At 39.7% G+C, this 14,118-nt stretch overlaps 2 protein-coding genes across 2 annotated transcripts; both read right to left on the reverse strand.

The window, feature by feature from the left end:
* Positions 1–411: 411 nt before the first annotated feature.
* zgc:152652 lies at positions 412–3,726 on the reverse strand. The gene is made up of 3 exons (NM_001430904.1): positions 3,634–3,726; positions 3,495–3,553; positions 412–2,787 (listed from the first exon to the last, which is right to left on the reverse strand). The coding sequence occupies exons 1-3, from the start codon at positions 3,684–3,686 to the stop codon at positions 476–478; spliced, it is 2,424 nt and encodes an 807-aa protein (NP_001417833.1). The 5' UTR covers positions 3,687–3,726; the 3' UTR covers positions 412–475.
* Positions 3,727–7,652: 3,926 nt separating this feature from the next.
* si:ch211-146l10.7 lies at positions 7,653–10,480 on the reverse strand. Its single transcript, XM_087309288.1, has 3 exons — positions 10,373–10,480; positions 10,236–10,297; positions 7,653–10,152 (listed from the first exon to the last, which is right to left on the reverse strand). Exons 1-3 carry the CDS (start codon positions 10,423–10,425, stop codon positions 7,715–7,717), a joined length of 2,553 nt encoding a protein of 850 aa, XP_087165414.1. The 5' UTR covers positions 10,426–10,480; the 3' UTR covers positions 7,653–7,714.
* Positions 10,481–14,118: the final 3,638 nt, after the last annotated feature.

Raw genomic sequence — 14,118 nt, forward strand, 5'->3', positions numbered from 1 at the left:
ACTTTAATTAATCCTTTACCATATGTCTTTGGACACTTTTGTTAAAATTAGGTTCTGTTCAGAGTTAAATGAGAAAACTAAACCACATGATTAAATACTAGATATTCATCTGCTTTATGATGGAGAATCAGACAATATAATCATAATGAATGTAGATTTTTAATGCAGATTTAATTATCATTTAACACATTGATTCAATTATCTTGTGCAATAGCAGTTCATTTTACAATTTGTGGTTTCATTACTCATGTACTTCAGTGTCAATAATCCAGATTTTTTTCCCCTGAGGATGGACAGACAAGGGGAATAAAGTCTTTACTGTAAAATCTATTTCTTATACTCAAAGCTTGTTTTTTTATAAATAAGAATAAAACAAAAAAAAAAAAAAAAAAAACTAGGTCCACACACAAATACATTAACAATAATTTATTGACATCAGAAAGCAAGCATAAATCAGGAAACAGCAAACAAACACCTAGGACTTGACTTGTTGCAACAGCTTAAGCAACTTCCATGATGAATGCCTATTGCTTCCAGCAGGTCCAGGAGCATTTTGATCTGTGACAGTCTGATAATTCAACAGGACTGGAATTGGAAGTTCAGGTTTCACTGATTGTAACAACGACTTAAAGTTTGAAACTACTGGGGTACTCCAGGTTTGGGAACTTGATGGCACCACCGCTGAAGAGGTCTGCAATACAGGCTGGAATACAGTCTCAGAACTTGACACTACCTGAGGCTGATAGCTGGACTGCACTGGCAAAGCAGGGGATAAGCTGGAATGAGTGACAGACAGACTAGCTGGGAGCATTTGAGGCTGGGAAACAAACTGTACAGGAACAGAAGACACATGGCTAGGGAGAACTTGTGCCTCAAAGCTGGAAAGCTCCAGTTTGTTTGGCTTTACTATGGGCAAAAACAAATTTTGCCATAGCTTGGCTGGAGGCTGGTAGCTAGGCTGCTGCAATGGCCTTGAAGGATGACCAGTGGGCTGAGATACTAAAGTATAACTCACTGGTCCAGGCTTGGCATGAGACAAACCACTGGGTTGGATCTCTAGCACAACTGGCCGCTCACTTTGAAGCACAACAGACTGCAAGCTAGGATGTCCAGAAAGATGTGCTGGTCTGAAAGTAGATGTGAGGGGGCTAGGGACGTTTAAATCAGCAGGAATCGGGTCACTAGGCAAAACGGGCTTGATAACCTGAGCTGCGTTTGGAAGACTGTGTGAAGATGGAGAGTGATGCCTCCGCTTGTAACCATGCTGTGGTAGTTCATGGCATGAATAAAGTTTGGAGCCAATCTGATGAATCCCATGGGACTGCACTGGCTTGAAAAGGGTTTGCCCATTTTGGTTGACAACATACTCATAGTTGGACTGTCCTGCTTGCAGATGGCTTGGTTGGGATACAGATGAGCTGACCTGTGCTGGCTGTTGGACACCCAACTGAGTCACCAACTGGTAGCTAGCTGGTGCTGGTTGTTGGGAAGCAGGCTGGGTCTCTGATTCATAGATGGCTTCTACTAATTGTGGCACAGTGGGCTGGCTAGCAGACTGGTAGATTATTTGTGCTGGTTGTTGAACAAATTGAGGTCCAGACTGATTGATGGTTTGTACTGGTTTTAGGCTACTGGACTGATCTACAGAAGTAAATGTTAGTGTCTGGAGAGGACTAGTACTGGAAAGTTTAGACCCAAAGTGGGGTTTACCTTTGTGATGCTTGAGAGGAGTCGGTCCACCTGGCTGAGCCACAAAAACATAACTTCCATCTACTGGCTGAACATTATTTGACTGGGAAACCAATTGACCTCCTTGTAAAAGCTGCTGGCTGGAGACCTGGGCCACAGAGGTATCAACTGCCTGTTGAATCAGCTGGCTACTGGGCTGGACCACAGAGATGTCAATGACACTGGGAGTTTGTATGATGCCTGGTTGATTCACATTTTGGCCACTGGGCTGGGCTGATTGCTGGCTGTCTGACTGGCTCACAAGTTCATAGCTAGCCATAGCAAGGCTATCTGGCACACCACCATATTGTAATATTGATAAGCTGGGTTGTGAGGCTTTAGAAGGTTTTGAGCTGATTGGTGCATTGTGAACTGGCCTTGAACCAGTTTTATGGTGGTGTTTACCTTTCAGAGGTTTAAGGGGCCATCTACCAGATGGCACTGCAGACTGGAAGCTAGTCTGAAATATCTGTTGGCCACTGGGCAGGGACAACAGCAGAGGGCTAGACTGGGCTATGGTTCCAGAAGTTGCTGGTTGCTCATTGCTGGACTGGGAAATAGTTTGCACCAGCTGTTGGCTGCTGGGCTTCACCACAGACGTACTGCTAATTTGAAGTGGAATTGAGGAAACTACCTGCACTGGGTTAGAAACCGAATAACTGCTTTGCTGCAATGGGCTCAGGACAGAAGAACTGGTGACTTCAGAGCCTTGGACAGAAGTTGACTGACTTGAATCATATCCAGACATGCCCATATTCACCGCATTTCCCACAGAACCATAAACAAGACTACCAGTTCCAACTGAATCAACATGAAATCCTTGTTTGCTTGCAATATGAGAACCGGACCCTGGTTTTCCACTTGTCATCGGAGCGCCTGAAGATCCAGCCTGAGAGCTGTAGCTTCCCATCTCAAAGCCCCATTTATCTTTGCTGACTGGCCCAGCTACAACATTTCCACCATAAAAGTCAAGGACACTTTGTTTCACCTCCTGCATGGACTGGCTAGGATTATTAGATCCAAGATGGCCTCCACTGCTGCCAGGGCTGTATGCATAAACTACAAAAAGAAAAACCAATTAACAAAAACTGATTTCAAGAGTTCACACTTAGCTGATGATTGATAAGCAAGTTTGGCATGCTGTCCCGGGAGAGAGCCCTGAGCTCGAAGGTTCTTGAGCCCTGGGCTCTCTCCCGTTTGGAGGAAGAGAGGGGAGGCTTGAGCTCAGGTAGATCTCGACAACTCCCCCTTGATAAGAGCTGATGACTAAAAATTGAATGCTATTAAAAGATATGCTGCATTATGAGATTACCTGTTTTGCAAATTTAGATTTATCAATTTACTTGTGCATGTTTTTGGAATGTGGGAGGAAACCGGAGGACCCGGGGAAAACCTACGCAAGCATGGGAAGAACATGCAAACTACACACAGAAACAACCACCAGCCTGTTAAAGGACTAGAACCGGTTACATTCTTGCTGTGAGGCGACAGGGCAGCACGGTGGCCCAGTGACTAGCACTATGGAGGGAAAGGTGAGAAGGTAGGGGTGGAAGGAGGGATTCTTCAAATCGAAAGTGACTGTAGTGGAAAAAACCCTGGCTCTTTATAGTGGGTCAGGAATGGCCTGATTGGTCGATCATGCATGCTAATGCAGAACCAGCCGTGCTCAATCATAATCACGTGCTTCTCTCGAAATTAGTTTGAATAAACTGGCTTAATAATAATAATAATAATAATAATAATAATAATAATAATAAATAACCTACCAGTTGCAATATCATCGTAGTCACAAGCACCAAGGGCTAAAAGTACTGCTAAAGAGTAACTGCAAGAGATGAACATTCATTTTAATTACAAGGTAAATGGTAAAACACACAATTAAAAACCACAAGAAAAGCAACATACCTTAAAATCCACATTGTTGAAGCACACATAGTAAACCCAGTCAAAACAACCATCCAATTCCCTCAGCACAGAAGCTACAAACTAAAAGAAAAGCTTCACCAAACAATACAGTGCTACTTTTGATCTGGCCTTTTTATAGTGTGCAACTAGTTGGCTAGAAAATTGCCTCAGACCAATCGGTTGTCACAGAAATGTCTAATGGATCATTATTAGTTTCAGGTGTCAGTTGTTGCACGTTATTTTCATGGTATGTAATTTCATTAATACATTTATACAAACTAATAAGCTTTTTATGTCTTGGAAAGAGATAAACATATTCTGAAATGAAAACATATACTTTCTTGATTTAAAAAAAGTAAAAGAAAAACAAAGTATTTCACATAATAAATATATATATTTCTGGTTAACTGAATATCAGCAAAAGTCTGCAACAGGCTAATTTACTTAAAATGTGTGTAGTTATATTCAAAACGAGATCCTCTTCAATTCATGCTAACTTATATTCTGCTGAATTGGTGTTTGCTAAATGCAGGTATGCTGTTTTGTGGATCTCTAATCCTGTTTGCAACATAATCACAATAACGAGGCAGATAAACATTAAACATGGAACATTATTTTCTGTTAACTTAGAAAGAAGAGCGTTCAGTGGGTGGAGAAAAGCAAAAAACATTAATACTGTATGTCTGCAAAGAGAAGAGATTGCCAATACTCAAATCTGTAGTGTGTTCTACTGCAGAAACACTTGCTTCTTCCTCTTGCAAATATTGTTGCAGTCAAGATACTCCATATTATACCATTCCATAAAGTTTTACTTTAAATAACTATCCCTGTCTAATACTGTAGTTTACAATTGCCATATTTGCTTATTGCATGTAAAATGCATCACAGCCCTTTAAGTAAAATCACTGCAACTTAATGTAGGCATGCAATAATGTGACATGTCTTATGTAGAAAAGTTTAACAAGACCATGATAATATTGATAACTGTGATCATTTTGGTCACTATAATCATATTACAAAATGTTTTTTACACCGTTGCATCTCTAGTGTCCAGTTGTTGAAGCTGATGCACATTTGAACATTTTATTCAACATTGTAACAAAAACACAGATACACAAAGTTTTATGTAAAAGTCAGTGTTAAGTAGAATGCTTTCACATCTTATTTTTGTCATTAAGGCTATTTCATGATGTTCAGTGGTGTATTGAAAGCTGCATGGGTCCCAGAAAGAGTGAATGCAGGGCTTCTTACTTCAACAGTCACAACAGTGCATACAAGTGCCATTATTATACTTATTAATGTTTTTTTACTATGAGAATGCAATAAAATCGTGCTTTTTAAAAACATTTTAAAAGCTTTTTAATTTATGACTTATAAAAAGTTAATGAAATAATTCAATCAGCATTTCACATGTCCATAATGCCCCTTTCTGCAAGAATTTTCTAGCATCAAGTCTACAATTACCATCTGATGCGTGAGCTTTGAAAAGCCTGTCCTGGCTCATTGTGGTCAAACGACTTGTTTTAAAGCATTAAAGTGAAGCTGAAACTTACCAGCACATTAAATGATTTTGTCATTAACAGGAAAAATAGCTGAAAATTGGCTAATATTTTATCTTTGATCATACAGATAGTGTAAGACATTATTTGAAACTGGATATTCTGGTTATCTTATAGTCCGTTTCCACTGAGTGGTATGGTCCGGTTCAGTTTGGTATGCTTTTATGGCCGTTTCTACTGTCAAAAGGCGTACCAAACCGAACCGTACCTTACCACTTTTTCAACACCCTTTCGAAAGGGTACCAAACATGAGAAAGGGTACCTAAAGGCAGAGCTAGACGCGCAGCTGAATGCTATTGGTTTACAGAGATACGTCATTCGCTTAAGCAACAAGCCAGAATGAAAACAAAAAACCCGCCATGTTTGAAATACACAGCGAGAGATTACAGCGGACTTACATATATAATAAAGAGCCATGGTTGAGCCGGGCTCAAACAAACCTTGTCGTTGTTTTGATGAACAGCCACAAAGCCATGGAGTAGATCAGAATCTACCCTGTGCCTCATAGTTTTTTACGAGCCAGTCTGAAGCGCAAGTGGTTTCGCTTTCTTTCGAGCGCTCGCCACGCGTCTATATCTGAAATAACAAACTTCTTGAGCTGATGATAATAACATGTGCTTGATTATTGATGTGGTTTTGAAACCCGATGCTGTCAGATACTGACAAACGCGAGAGTTACCCGAAAAAAAAAGGAGAAGCCGGAAAAAAGGAGCACATTATTTCTTCAGCAAACATGAACAAACTGCCTTGTTTTAATTTTTATCATCACCTTTTGGACTAATAAAAACTTCGAATGATGAAATGACTCTCTAACAGAGGCTACACGTGCTGCTGAAAATTACAGACACAGAGGAGAGGTTTTCACTGACTGTAGGCTTTTTTGTGTGTTGTTTTGAACCTAATTAAGGACAAAATGCTTTGTGTAGTTTTTCTGTAGTTGGTAACATCGGTGACTGTAAGGGTCTGTATGTGTTCATACATGTTCAGAAGTGAGAAGTGAGAAGTGCTTTTCATATGATATGTGAGCAACCCGTATGGCTGTATTGTAGAAATTTCCTTGAGCGGGAATGATGCAACTGAAACTTTGTCATACACCACGCCCACCAAAAGGGTACCCTCGGTAGTGGAAACGCAAGCCTGATAAAGGTGACCCGTACCGACCCAAATAAGATGTTCTTTGAAGCATGCAGATTTATTTTAAATTTGGTTTTTAAGTATTTAAGTGAAGAATTTCATGTACTATATGGGATTTAATGCATTAGTGTATTCTCATTGGTCATTAATTCAAACTGAACAATCATTTTATTCAGTTAATGATTGATTTAACAAACATCAGAGATCGACTGAAATGAACACTAACAGCTGATTGCATTATGCATGTCCTACATTCTGCTATGCCACTGATAATGTTACAATGTACCCTGGTTGAAATCATAATGTTATCTGACCCCATGATTTGGTAACTAACGCATACTTTGGGGTGAACTAAAAAAAGAATTTAAAAAAAAAACATGGTTGCATTTAGAGCTAATTTTTAGGTTACACGTCATATTGCAAAAAATGTGTCCTTATCTGTGGTTGGGCTGTGGAGCCTGGTCTGTTGTGGAATATCCAGCTACTGTAGATCTCATGAGGAAAACATAACTATTTTATGTACTGTTAGAAAAGTGTATGCTTTTTAAATGGAAGCAGGTCCCTAAACCCCACCCCTAACCGGAAGATGAGCAAATCATACTAAAAGAGATCACACAAATGATATGAATTAGCCACTAAATCAAAAGGTTAATACTTATCATGAGATTTTGGTGGGACAGTCTCATGTTGATGTTTTGCTGATCAGACTTATCACTCAAAATTAATTTTATAGCACTCAAAAGCACTTCAAAAACAAGAATAATATTCATTTATTTTCCTTTGGCTAGTCCTTAATTTAATAGGGATAACCCACAGGGAATGAACCACCAACTACTTTGGCATATATTTTACACAGCAGATACCCTTCCAGCCACAAACCAGCACTACGTTAGAGATCACCAATCTGCATGCCACCACTCACACTTTTTCCACACACTCTTTAGTTAATCCTTTACCACATGTCTTTGGACACTTGTCAATACATGTTCTGTTTAGATTTAAAATAAAACTTAAGAACCACATGAAAAAAAAAAAAAAAAAAAAAAGTTTTACACAAGTAGATTTTAAAGCTGAATTAATCATCAATAAACACATTAAATCAAGCATCGTATATGTAGCATATAAATAGCAGTGCATTTAACAATTTATGGTTACATTACTCATGTATTTTGTCAGTACATTGGATTTTTTTTTGTCCTAAGAAGGGAAATAAAGTTTCTGTAAAATTGATTTTTCTTAAATTTTGAATGTTCAATTTTTCTCAGAAGCAGTTAAGTTTGAAACTTTATAATAAATTTAAAAAAAAAAAAAATATCCATACACAAATAAGTCCACAATAATTTATTAACAACAAAGCAAGCATACATCAGGAAACAGCAAACAAACACCTAGGACTTCACTTGTTGCAACAGCTTAAGCAACTTCCATGATGAATGCCTATTGCTTCCAGCAGGTCCAGGAGCATTTTGATCTGTGACAGTCTGATAATTCAACTGGACTGGAATTGGAAGTTCAGGTTTCACTGACTGTAACACAGACTCAAAGTTTGACACTACTGGGATACTCCAGGTTTGGGAAATTGATGGCACCACCGCTGAAGAGGTCTGCAATACAGGCTGGAATACAGTCTCAGAACTTGACACTACTTGAGGTTGATTGCTGGACTGCACTGGCACAGCCGGGGAAGAGCTGGATTGAGTGATAGACAGACTAGCGGGGAGCATTTGAGGCTGGGAAACAAACTGTACAGGAACAGAAGACACATGGCTAGGGAGAACTTGCGCCTCAAAGATGGAATACTCCAGTTTGTTTGGCTTTACTATGGGCAAAAACAGATATTGCCATAGCTTGGTTGGAGGCTGGGAGTTAGGCAGCTGCAATGGCCTTGAAGGATGACCAGTGGGCAGAGATACTAAAGTATAACTCACTGGTCCAGGCTTGGCAAGAGACAAACCACTGGGTTGGACCTCAAGCACACCTGGCTGTTCACTTTGAAGCACTACAGACTGCAAGCTAGGATGTCTAGGCAGATCTGCTGGTCTGAAAGTAGATGTGAGGGGGCTAGGGAAGTTGACATCCACAGGAATCGGGTCACTAGGCAAAATAACAGGCTTGATAACCTGAGCAAGGTTTGGAATACTGTGTGAAGATGGAGAGTGATGTCTCCGCTTGTAACCGTGCTTTGGTAGCTCTTGGCATGAATACAGTTTGGAGCCAGTCTGATGAATCTTATGGGACTGCACTGGCTTGAAAAGGGTTTGCCCATTCTGGTTGACAACATACTCATAGTTAAATGGTCCTGGTTGCAGATGGCCTAAAGATGAGCCGACCTGTGCTGGCTGTTGGACACCTAGCCGTTCCACCAACTGGTAGCTAGCTTGTGCTGGTTGTTGGGAAGCAGACTGGTAGATGGCTTCTACTAGGTGTGGCACAGTGGGCTGGCTAGCAGACTGGTAGACCATTCGTGCTGGTTGTTGAACAACAGACCAGGGCCCAAACTGGTAATTGGCTTGTCCTTGCTGCTGGGAAGTAGGCTGAGCCTCTGACTGGTAACTACCCTGTACCAGTGTCTGCCATTTGGATGGAGGTGAAGATTGGTAGTTGGCTTGTACTGGCAGTTGAAGAACTGCTTGGGGCCCAGATTGGTAGATGGTTTGTACTGGTATTTGGCTACTGGACTGATCTACAGAAGTAAATGTAAGTGCCTGAAGAGGACTATTACTGGAAGGCTTTGACCCAGAGTGAGGTTTACCTTTGTGATGCTTGAGAGGAGTCACTCCATTGGGCTGTGCCACAAAAACATAACTTCCATCAACCACATCTACATTATTTGACTGGGAAACAGATTGACTGCCCTGTAAAAGCTGCTGGCTGGAGACCTGGGCCACAGAGGCATCAACTGCCTGTTGAATCAGCTGGCTACTGGGCTGGACCACAGAGATGTCAATGACACTGGGAGTTTGTATGATTCCTGGTTGATTCACAGTTTGGCCACTGGACTGGGCTGATTGCTGGCTGCCTGACTGGCTCACAAGTTCATAGCCAGCCATTGCTTGGCTACTTGGCACACTACCATACTGTAGTATCGATAAGCTAGGTTGTGAGGCTTTGGAAGGTTTCGAGCTGATGGGCACATTGTGACCTGGCCTGGAACCAGTTTGATGGTGGGGTTTGCCTTTCAGAGGCTTACGGGGCCTTTTACCCGATGGCACTGCAGACTGGAAGCTAGTCTGAGATATTTGTTGGCCACTGGGCAGGGATAACTGCAAAGTGTTAGACTGGGCCATGGTTCCAGAACTCGCCGGTTGCTCATTGCTGGACTGGAAAATGGTCTGCACTAATTGTTGGCTGCTGGGCTTAACCACAGATGTACTGCTAATTTGAAGTGGATTTGAGGAAACTACCTGCACTGGCTTAGAAACAGAACTGCTTTGCTGCAATGGGCTCAGGACAGAAGAACTGATGACTTCAGCGCCTTGGACAGTGGTTGACTGACTTGTATCATATCCAGACATGCCCATACTCACTGCATTTCCCACAGAGCCAGGAACAAGACTACCACTTCCAACCGAATCAACTTGAAATCCTTGTTGGCTTGTATGCGATTCGGAGCCTGGTTTTTCACTTATCATGGGAGTGCCTGAAGAGCCAGCCTGAGAGTTATAGGTAGTGTCAAAGCCCCATTTAACTGTATCCTTGCTGACTGGTCCAGATACATCAGTCAAGCCATAAAAATTAGAGAGACTTGGTTTCACTTCCTGCTTGGACTGACCAGGATCATTAGATACAGGATTGACTCCACTGCTACCAGGGCTGTAGGCATAGACTACAAGAGGAAAACAAGCAATTAAAGCAAACAAATCAAGTTAAAATAATGCTGGGAAAAAAAAAAAAACAAATAAACCTTACCAGTTGCAATACCATCATCGTCATCACATGCACCAAGGGCTAAAAGTACTGCTAAGGAATAACTGCAAAAGAGAAAGTCATTTTTAAAACAAGTTAAATAGTAAAACGTAATTAAGAACCAAAGCAAAACAACATACCTTAAAATCCACATTGTTGTAGCACGCATAGCAACCAAAGCCAAAACAACCATCCACTACCCTCAGCACATCAGCTGCAAAATACAAAGAAAAATTTCACCAAACCATGCAGTATTAGTCTTAAACTGGCCTTCTTATAGTTTGTGCGCTACCAGTCAGTTGGCTAGATTATTGCCTCAGTCCAATCAATTGTCACAGGAATGTCTAATGGATCATCATTAGTTTCAGGTGGCAACTGTTGCACGTTATTTACATGGTATGTAATTTAATTTATACATTTAAAGCTTTTTATGTCTTGGAAGAGAGATAAACACATTCTTAAATGAAAATGCATACTTTCTTCATTAAATAAAGAAAAGAGTAAAAAGTTCTGGTTAACTGAATGTCAGCAAAAGTCTGCAATTGGCCCGTTTACTTCAAATGTGTGTAGCTATATTCAAAATGAGACCCTCTTTAGCTTTTGCTAACAAATATTCAGCGGAATTGGTGTTTGCTAAATAGCTATGCTGTTTCGTGGATCTAATGAAAGAATCCAATTTCACATTTAAAAATGTCCACAATGCATCTTTTTTTCAAGCATTTTTCTGAACAAAGTTCTCAATGCCTAAATTTGCCATCTGATGTGCGAACTGGCTTTCAGTGCTGAGAATAGCTTTGAAAAGCCTGTCCTGGATCACTGTGATCAAACAACTTGATTAAAAGAGTCAAAGTGAAACAGAAACTTACCAGCACAGTAAATGATTTTGTCATTAGCAGCAAAAATAGTTGAAAATAGGCTAATATTTTATCTTTGGTCATACAAATAGTGTAAGACATTATTTGGAACTGTGGTTATTCTGGTTATTCTAGTTATGAGTGAGAGAGAGGGAGAGGGAACAAATAAGACATGTTTTGAGGCTTACAATACTTATTTTAAATTTGGTTTGGTTATGTATTTAAGTGAAACATGTACTATATGGGATTTAATGCATTAGTGTATTCGCATTGGTCATTAATTCAAATTTAACAATCATTTTATTCAGTTAATGATTGATTTAACAAACATCAGAGATCGACTGAAATGAACCCTAACATTTGCATTATGCATGTCCTACATTCTGCTATGCCACCGATGATGGTTACAACTTACCCTGGTTGAAATCATAATGTTATCTGACCCCATGATATGTTACAACTGACACATGCCATGGGGTGAACTAAAAAAAAGAACATCTTTAAAGAAAATGGTTGCATTTCATGCTGATTTTTCAGTTACAATTTATATTGCAAAAAATGTTTTCTTATCTGGGGTTGGGCTGTGGAGTTGGATCTGTTGTGGAATGTCCAGCTAGATCTCGGGCCTGTTTTAGAAAAGAGCTTAAGTGAAAACTCAGAGTATTTTAACCGTGGAATGAGAGATCTCTGGGTTTTCAGTTTCAAAATGGCAGGTTTGTCAAACTCAAGAAAGCAGGGTGAGTCAAGCCTGTTTTTGAAAGAGAGGTAACTTTAACTCAGACTCAGTTACTCTGGTAACTTACCCTGTGAACCTAACCTGGTCAGGAGCAGGTTTTATTCTCTAATCTCTCAGTTTCTATTTCTTTAAAGACGAAGCTGTATTTCTCGCCTTAGACTTAAATTTCTACCCACCTATTTGATGCTCATTTTGGAGATGTGCATAAAAATGATTGATGAAAACTTCATGATGCTCATAACTTTTAAAAATATGCATAAAAAATGTGCATAACTGAGTAGGATAAACATTTATTCGATAAGAAAATATGTGCATAAACTGCGAGGGAAACACTTTTACTGAACAAATTCCAATATGTGCTTAAAAAAAAAGGTTTATTATAAGAGATCATATGATGATGAAAATGTCTGTGAATGGATTAACCAGTAGGCTGAGCACACTGCAACACATCTGAAATGTTGTTTTGTTGTTTATAAAACACCTTAACCGTTTCAGTATTATTGTACAATATTATTAATTACCTCCAGAGCACCTGGGGCCTCATGTACGAAGACTTGCATGGAAATCATACTAAAACATTGCGTATGCACTAAGCTGTAAAAGTGTGTATGCAGAAAAAAATTCAGATGTATGAAACACTGCGTACACTGAATCTCACGCATATTCTGTTTGTACATCTAAATGAACGTGAAACTGAGCGCAACATGCACGAGCACAAAACCTCTCCCTGCCTCCGCCCCCGTATAAATATGCTAATGACTCTACTTTGGCAAAACCCAACGAAAAGGCAATGGCAAAATCAAGCAAAAAGAGAAAGAAAAAAATAGTTTTTTTTTTTTTATAGTGGGGAGAGTTTTTTTATAGTGGGGAGAGTTTTTTTTTATAGTTGGGAGAGTTTAGCTGATGCGGTTAACACAGTTGGGTCTGAACAATGCACTGAGTGGATTAAAAAGAAATAGTGAGATCTATAGGTGTAAAATTGTATAGTACCTTCAACAGCCTAAGTAGCGCAGCTCATTAAACCCATGGCAACATTTTTTGACACATTCAAGCATAAACTCAGTTCGAATCCAGCGGCTAAAGAACTTACTCTTTTTTTTCCCCCCGCTACATATCAGATTTTGCCTATATACTCTTTATCATGAGAAAGACAAGTAGGAATCATTAATAAGTCTGTGCATCAAATTTAATTTGCACGTTTATTGAATGTAAATGTTTCTGATTCACGTATGCCAGTTCATCCTCAGATGGTGCCTTTATAGAAATATGTGTGCAGTAGATCGCTCTGATTACATTGGGAAAACCGGCGACCGCTGCAAATTGCGCTTTAATGTTTGCATGGTCAACTGTATGGTACGGAAACCTTATATACTAGACATGCGGATGAACCCGTCTCACACTTTGTAGAGTGCAATTTAACACAACTGCCTCTAGGAGTCGCCAATGGAAATAAAACAGACACGCAAAAAAAATGTGCGTACGCCAGCCATAAAGCTGGTAGGGAGCTGCGCAAATTCCCACGTTCAGTTCATCGTTAGTAAATCCAAACGTGAGCGATTCTCAGGGTGAAATCTAGCATGCGCAAAGTTTTTGTGCGTACGCAGCGTTGATACATGAGGCCCCTTGAGCGTGTCAAGAGTGTCTGATCATCGCATCTCATGGCTTCAAACAACCCCACGTGTTCATTGAGTGTCAGCATTGTCTTCTGAGACGCAAGTACATTTATTAAACAAAGAAAAGATTGATGCAGCTTCTTCTACCGCAGTAAATTCTGTTTTTACTGTTGATATTTGGTGCCAGTTATTCAGGAAGTGACGATGTTGTTCTTTTTGATTCATTGGATGGAAACGCTGCTTTATTCGCACATCTTTTATGCGTTAGGCTATTCCAGTTTTGCACATAAATTTAATTCATATTGTTGGATGGACACATAGCTATTGCCTACATTTCAGTCACACAAAGAACAAATTCACATACAAGAATGGCTTGTCCTTTTTTAATAAATAATTAGCCAAAATTGACTGAACCTTGACATGTACTGTAAGTTGATTAATGGGATTTTTACTCGTTCTAAAAACTATTGTTTAGTTCTGCTTACATTCTAAATGTCATATCAACCTCTATCACTTGATCAACAATAGAGGCAGACACACAAGTGCACTTTTAAATCTAATAAAACTGATCAACAGGTATAAAAGTAGGAATGTGTGTAAAAATGTTATAAACTTCACACATAACATTACTTATTTTACCATGCTTAAATATTTAAATACTTCAAGTGTAAAATTCCGCATTA

The sequence above is a fragment of the Danio rerio genome, chromosome 24, assembly GCF_052040795.2.
Source record: "Danio rerio strain M-AB ecotype USA chromosome 24, GRCz13ab, whole genome shotgun sequence".
Lineage (NCBI taxonomy): Eukaryota > Metazoa > Chordata > Actinopteri > Cypriniformes > Danionidae > Danio > Danio rerio.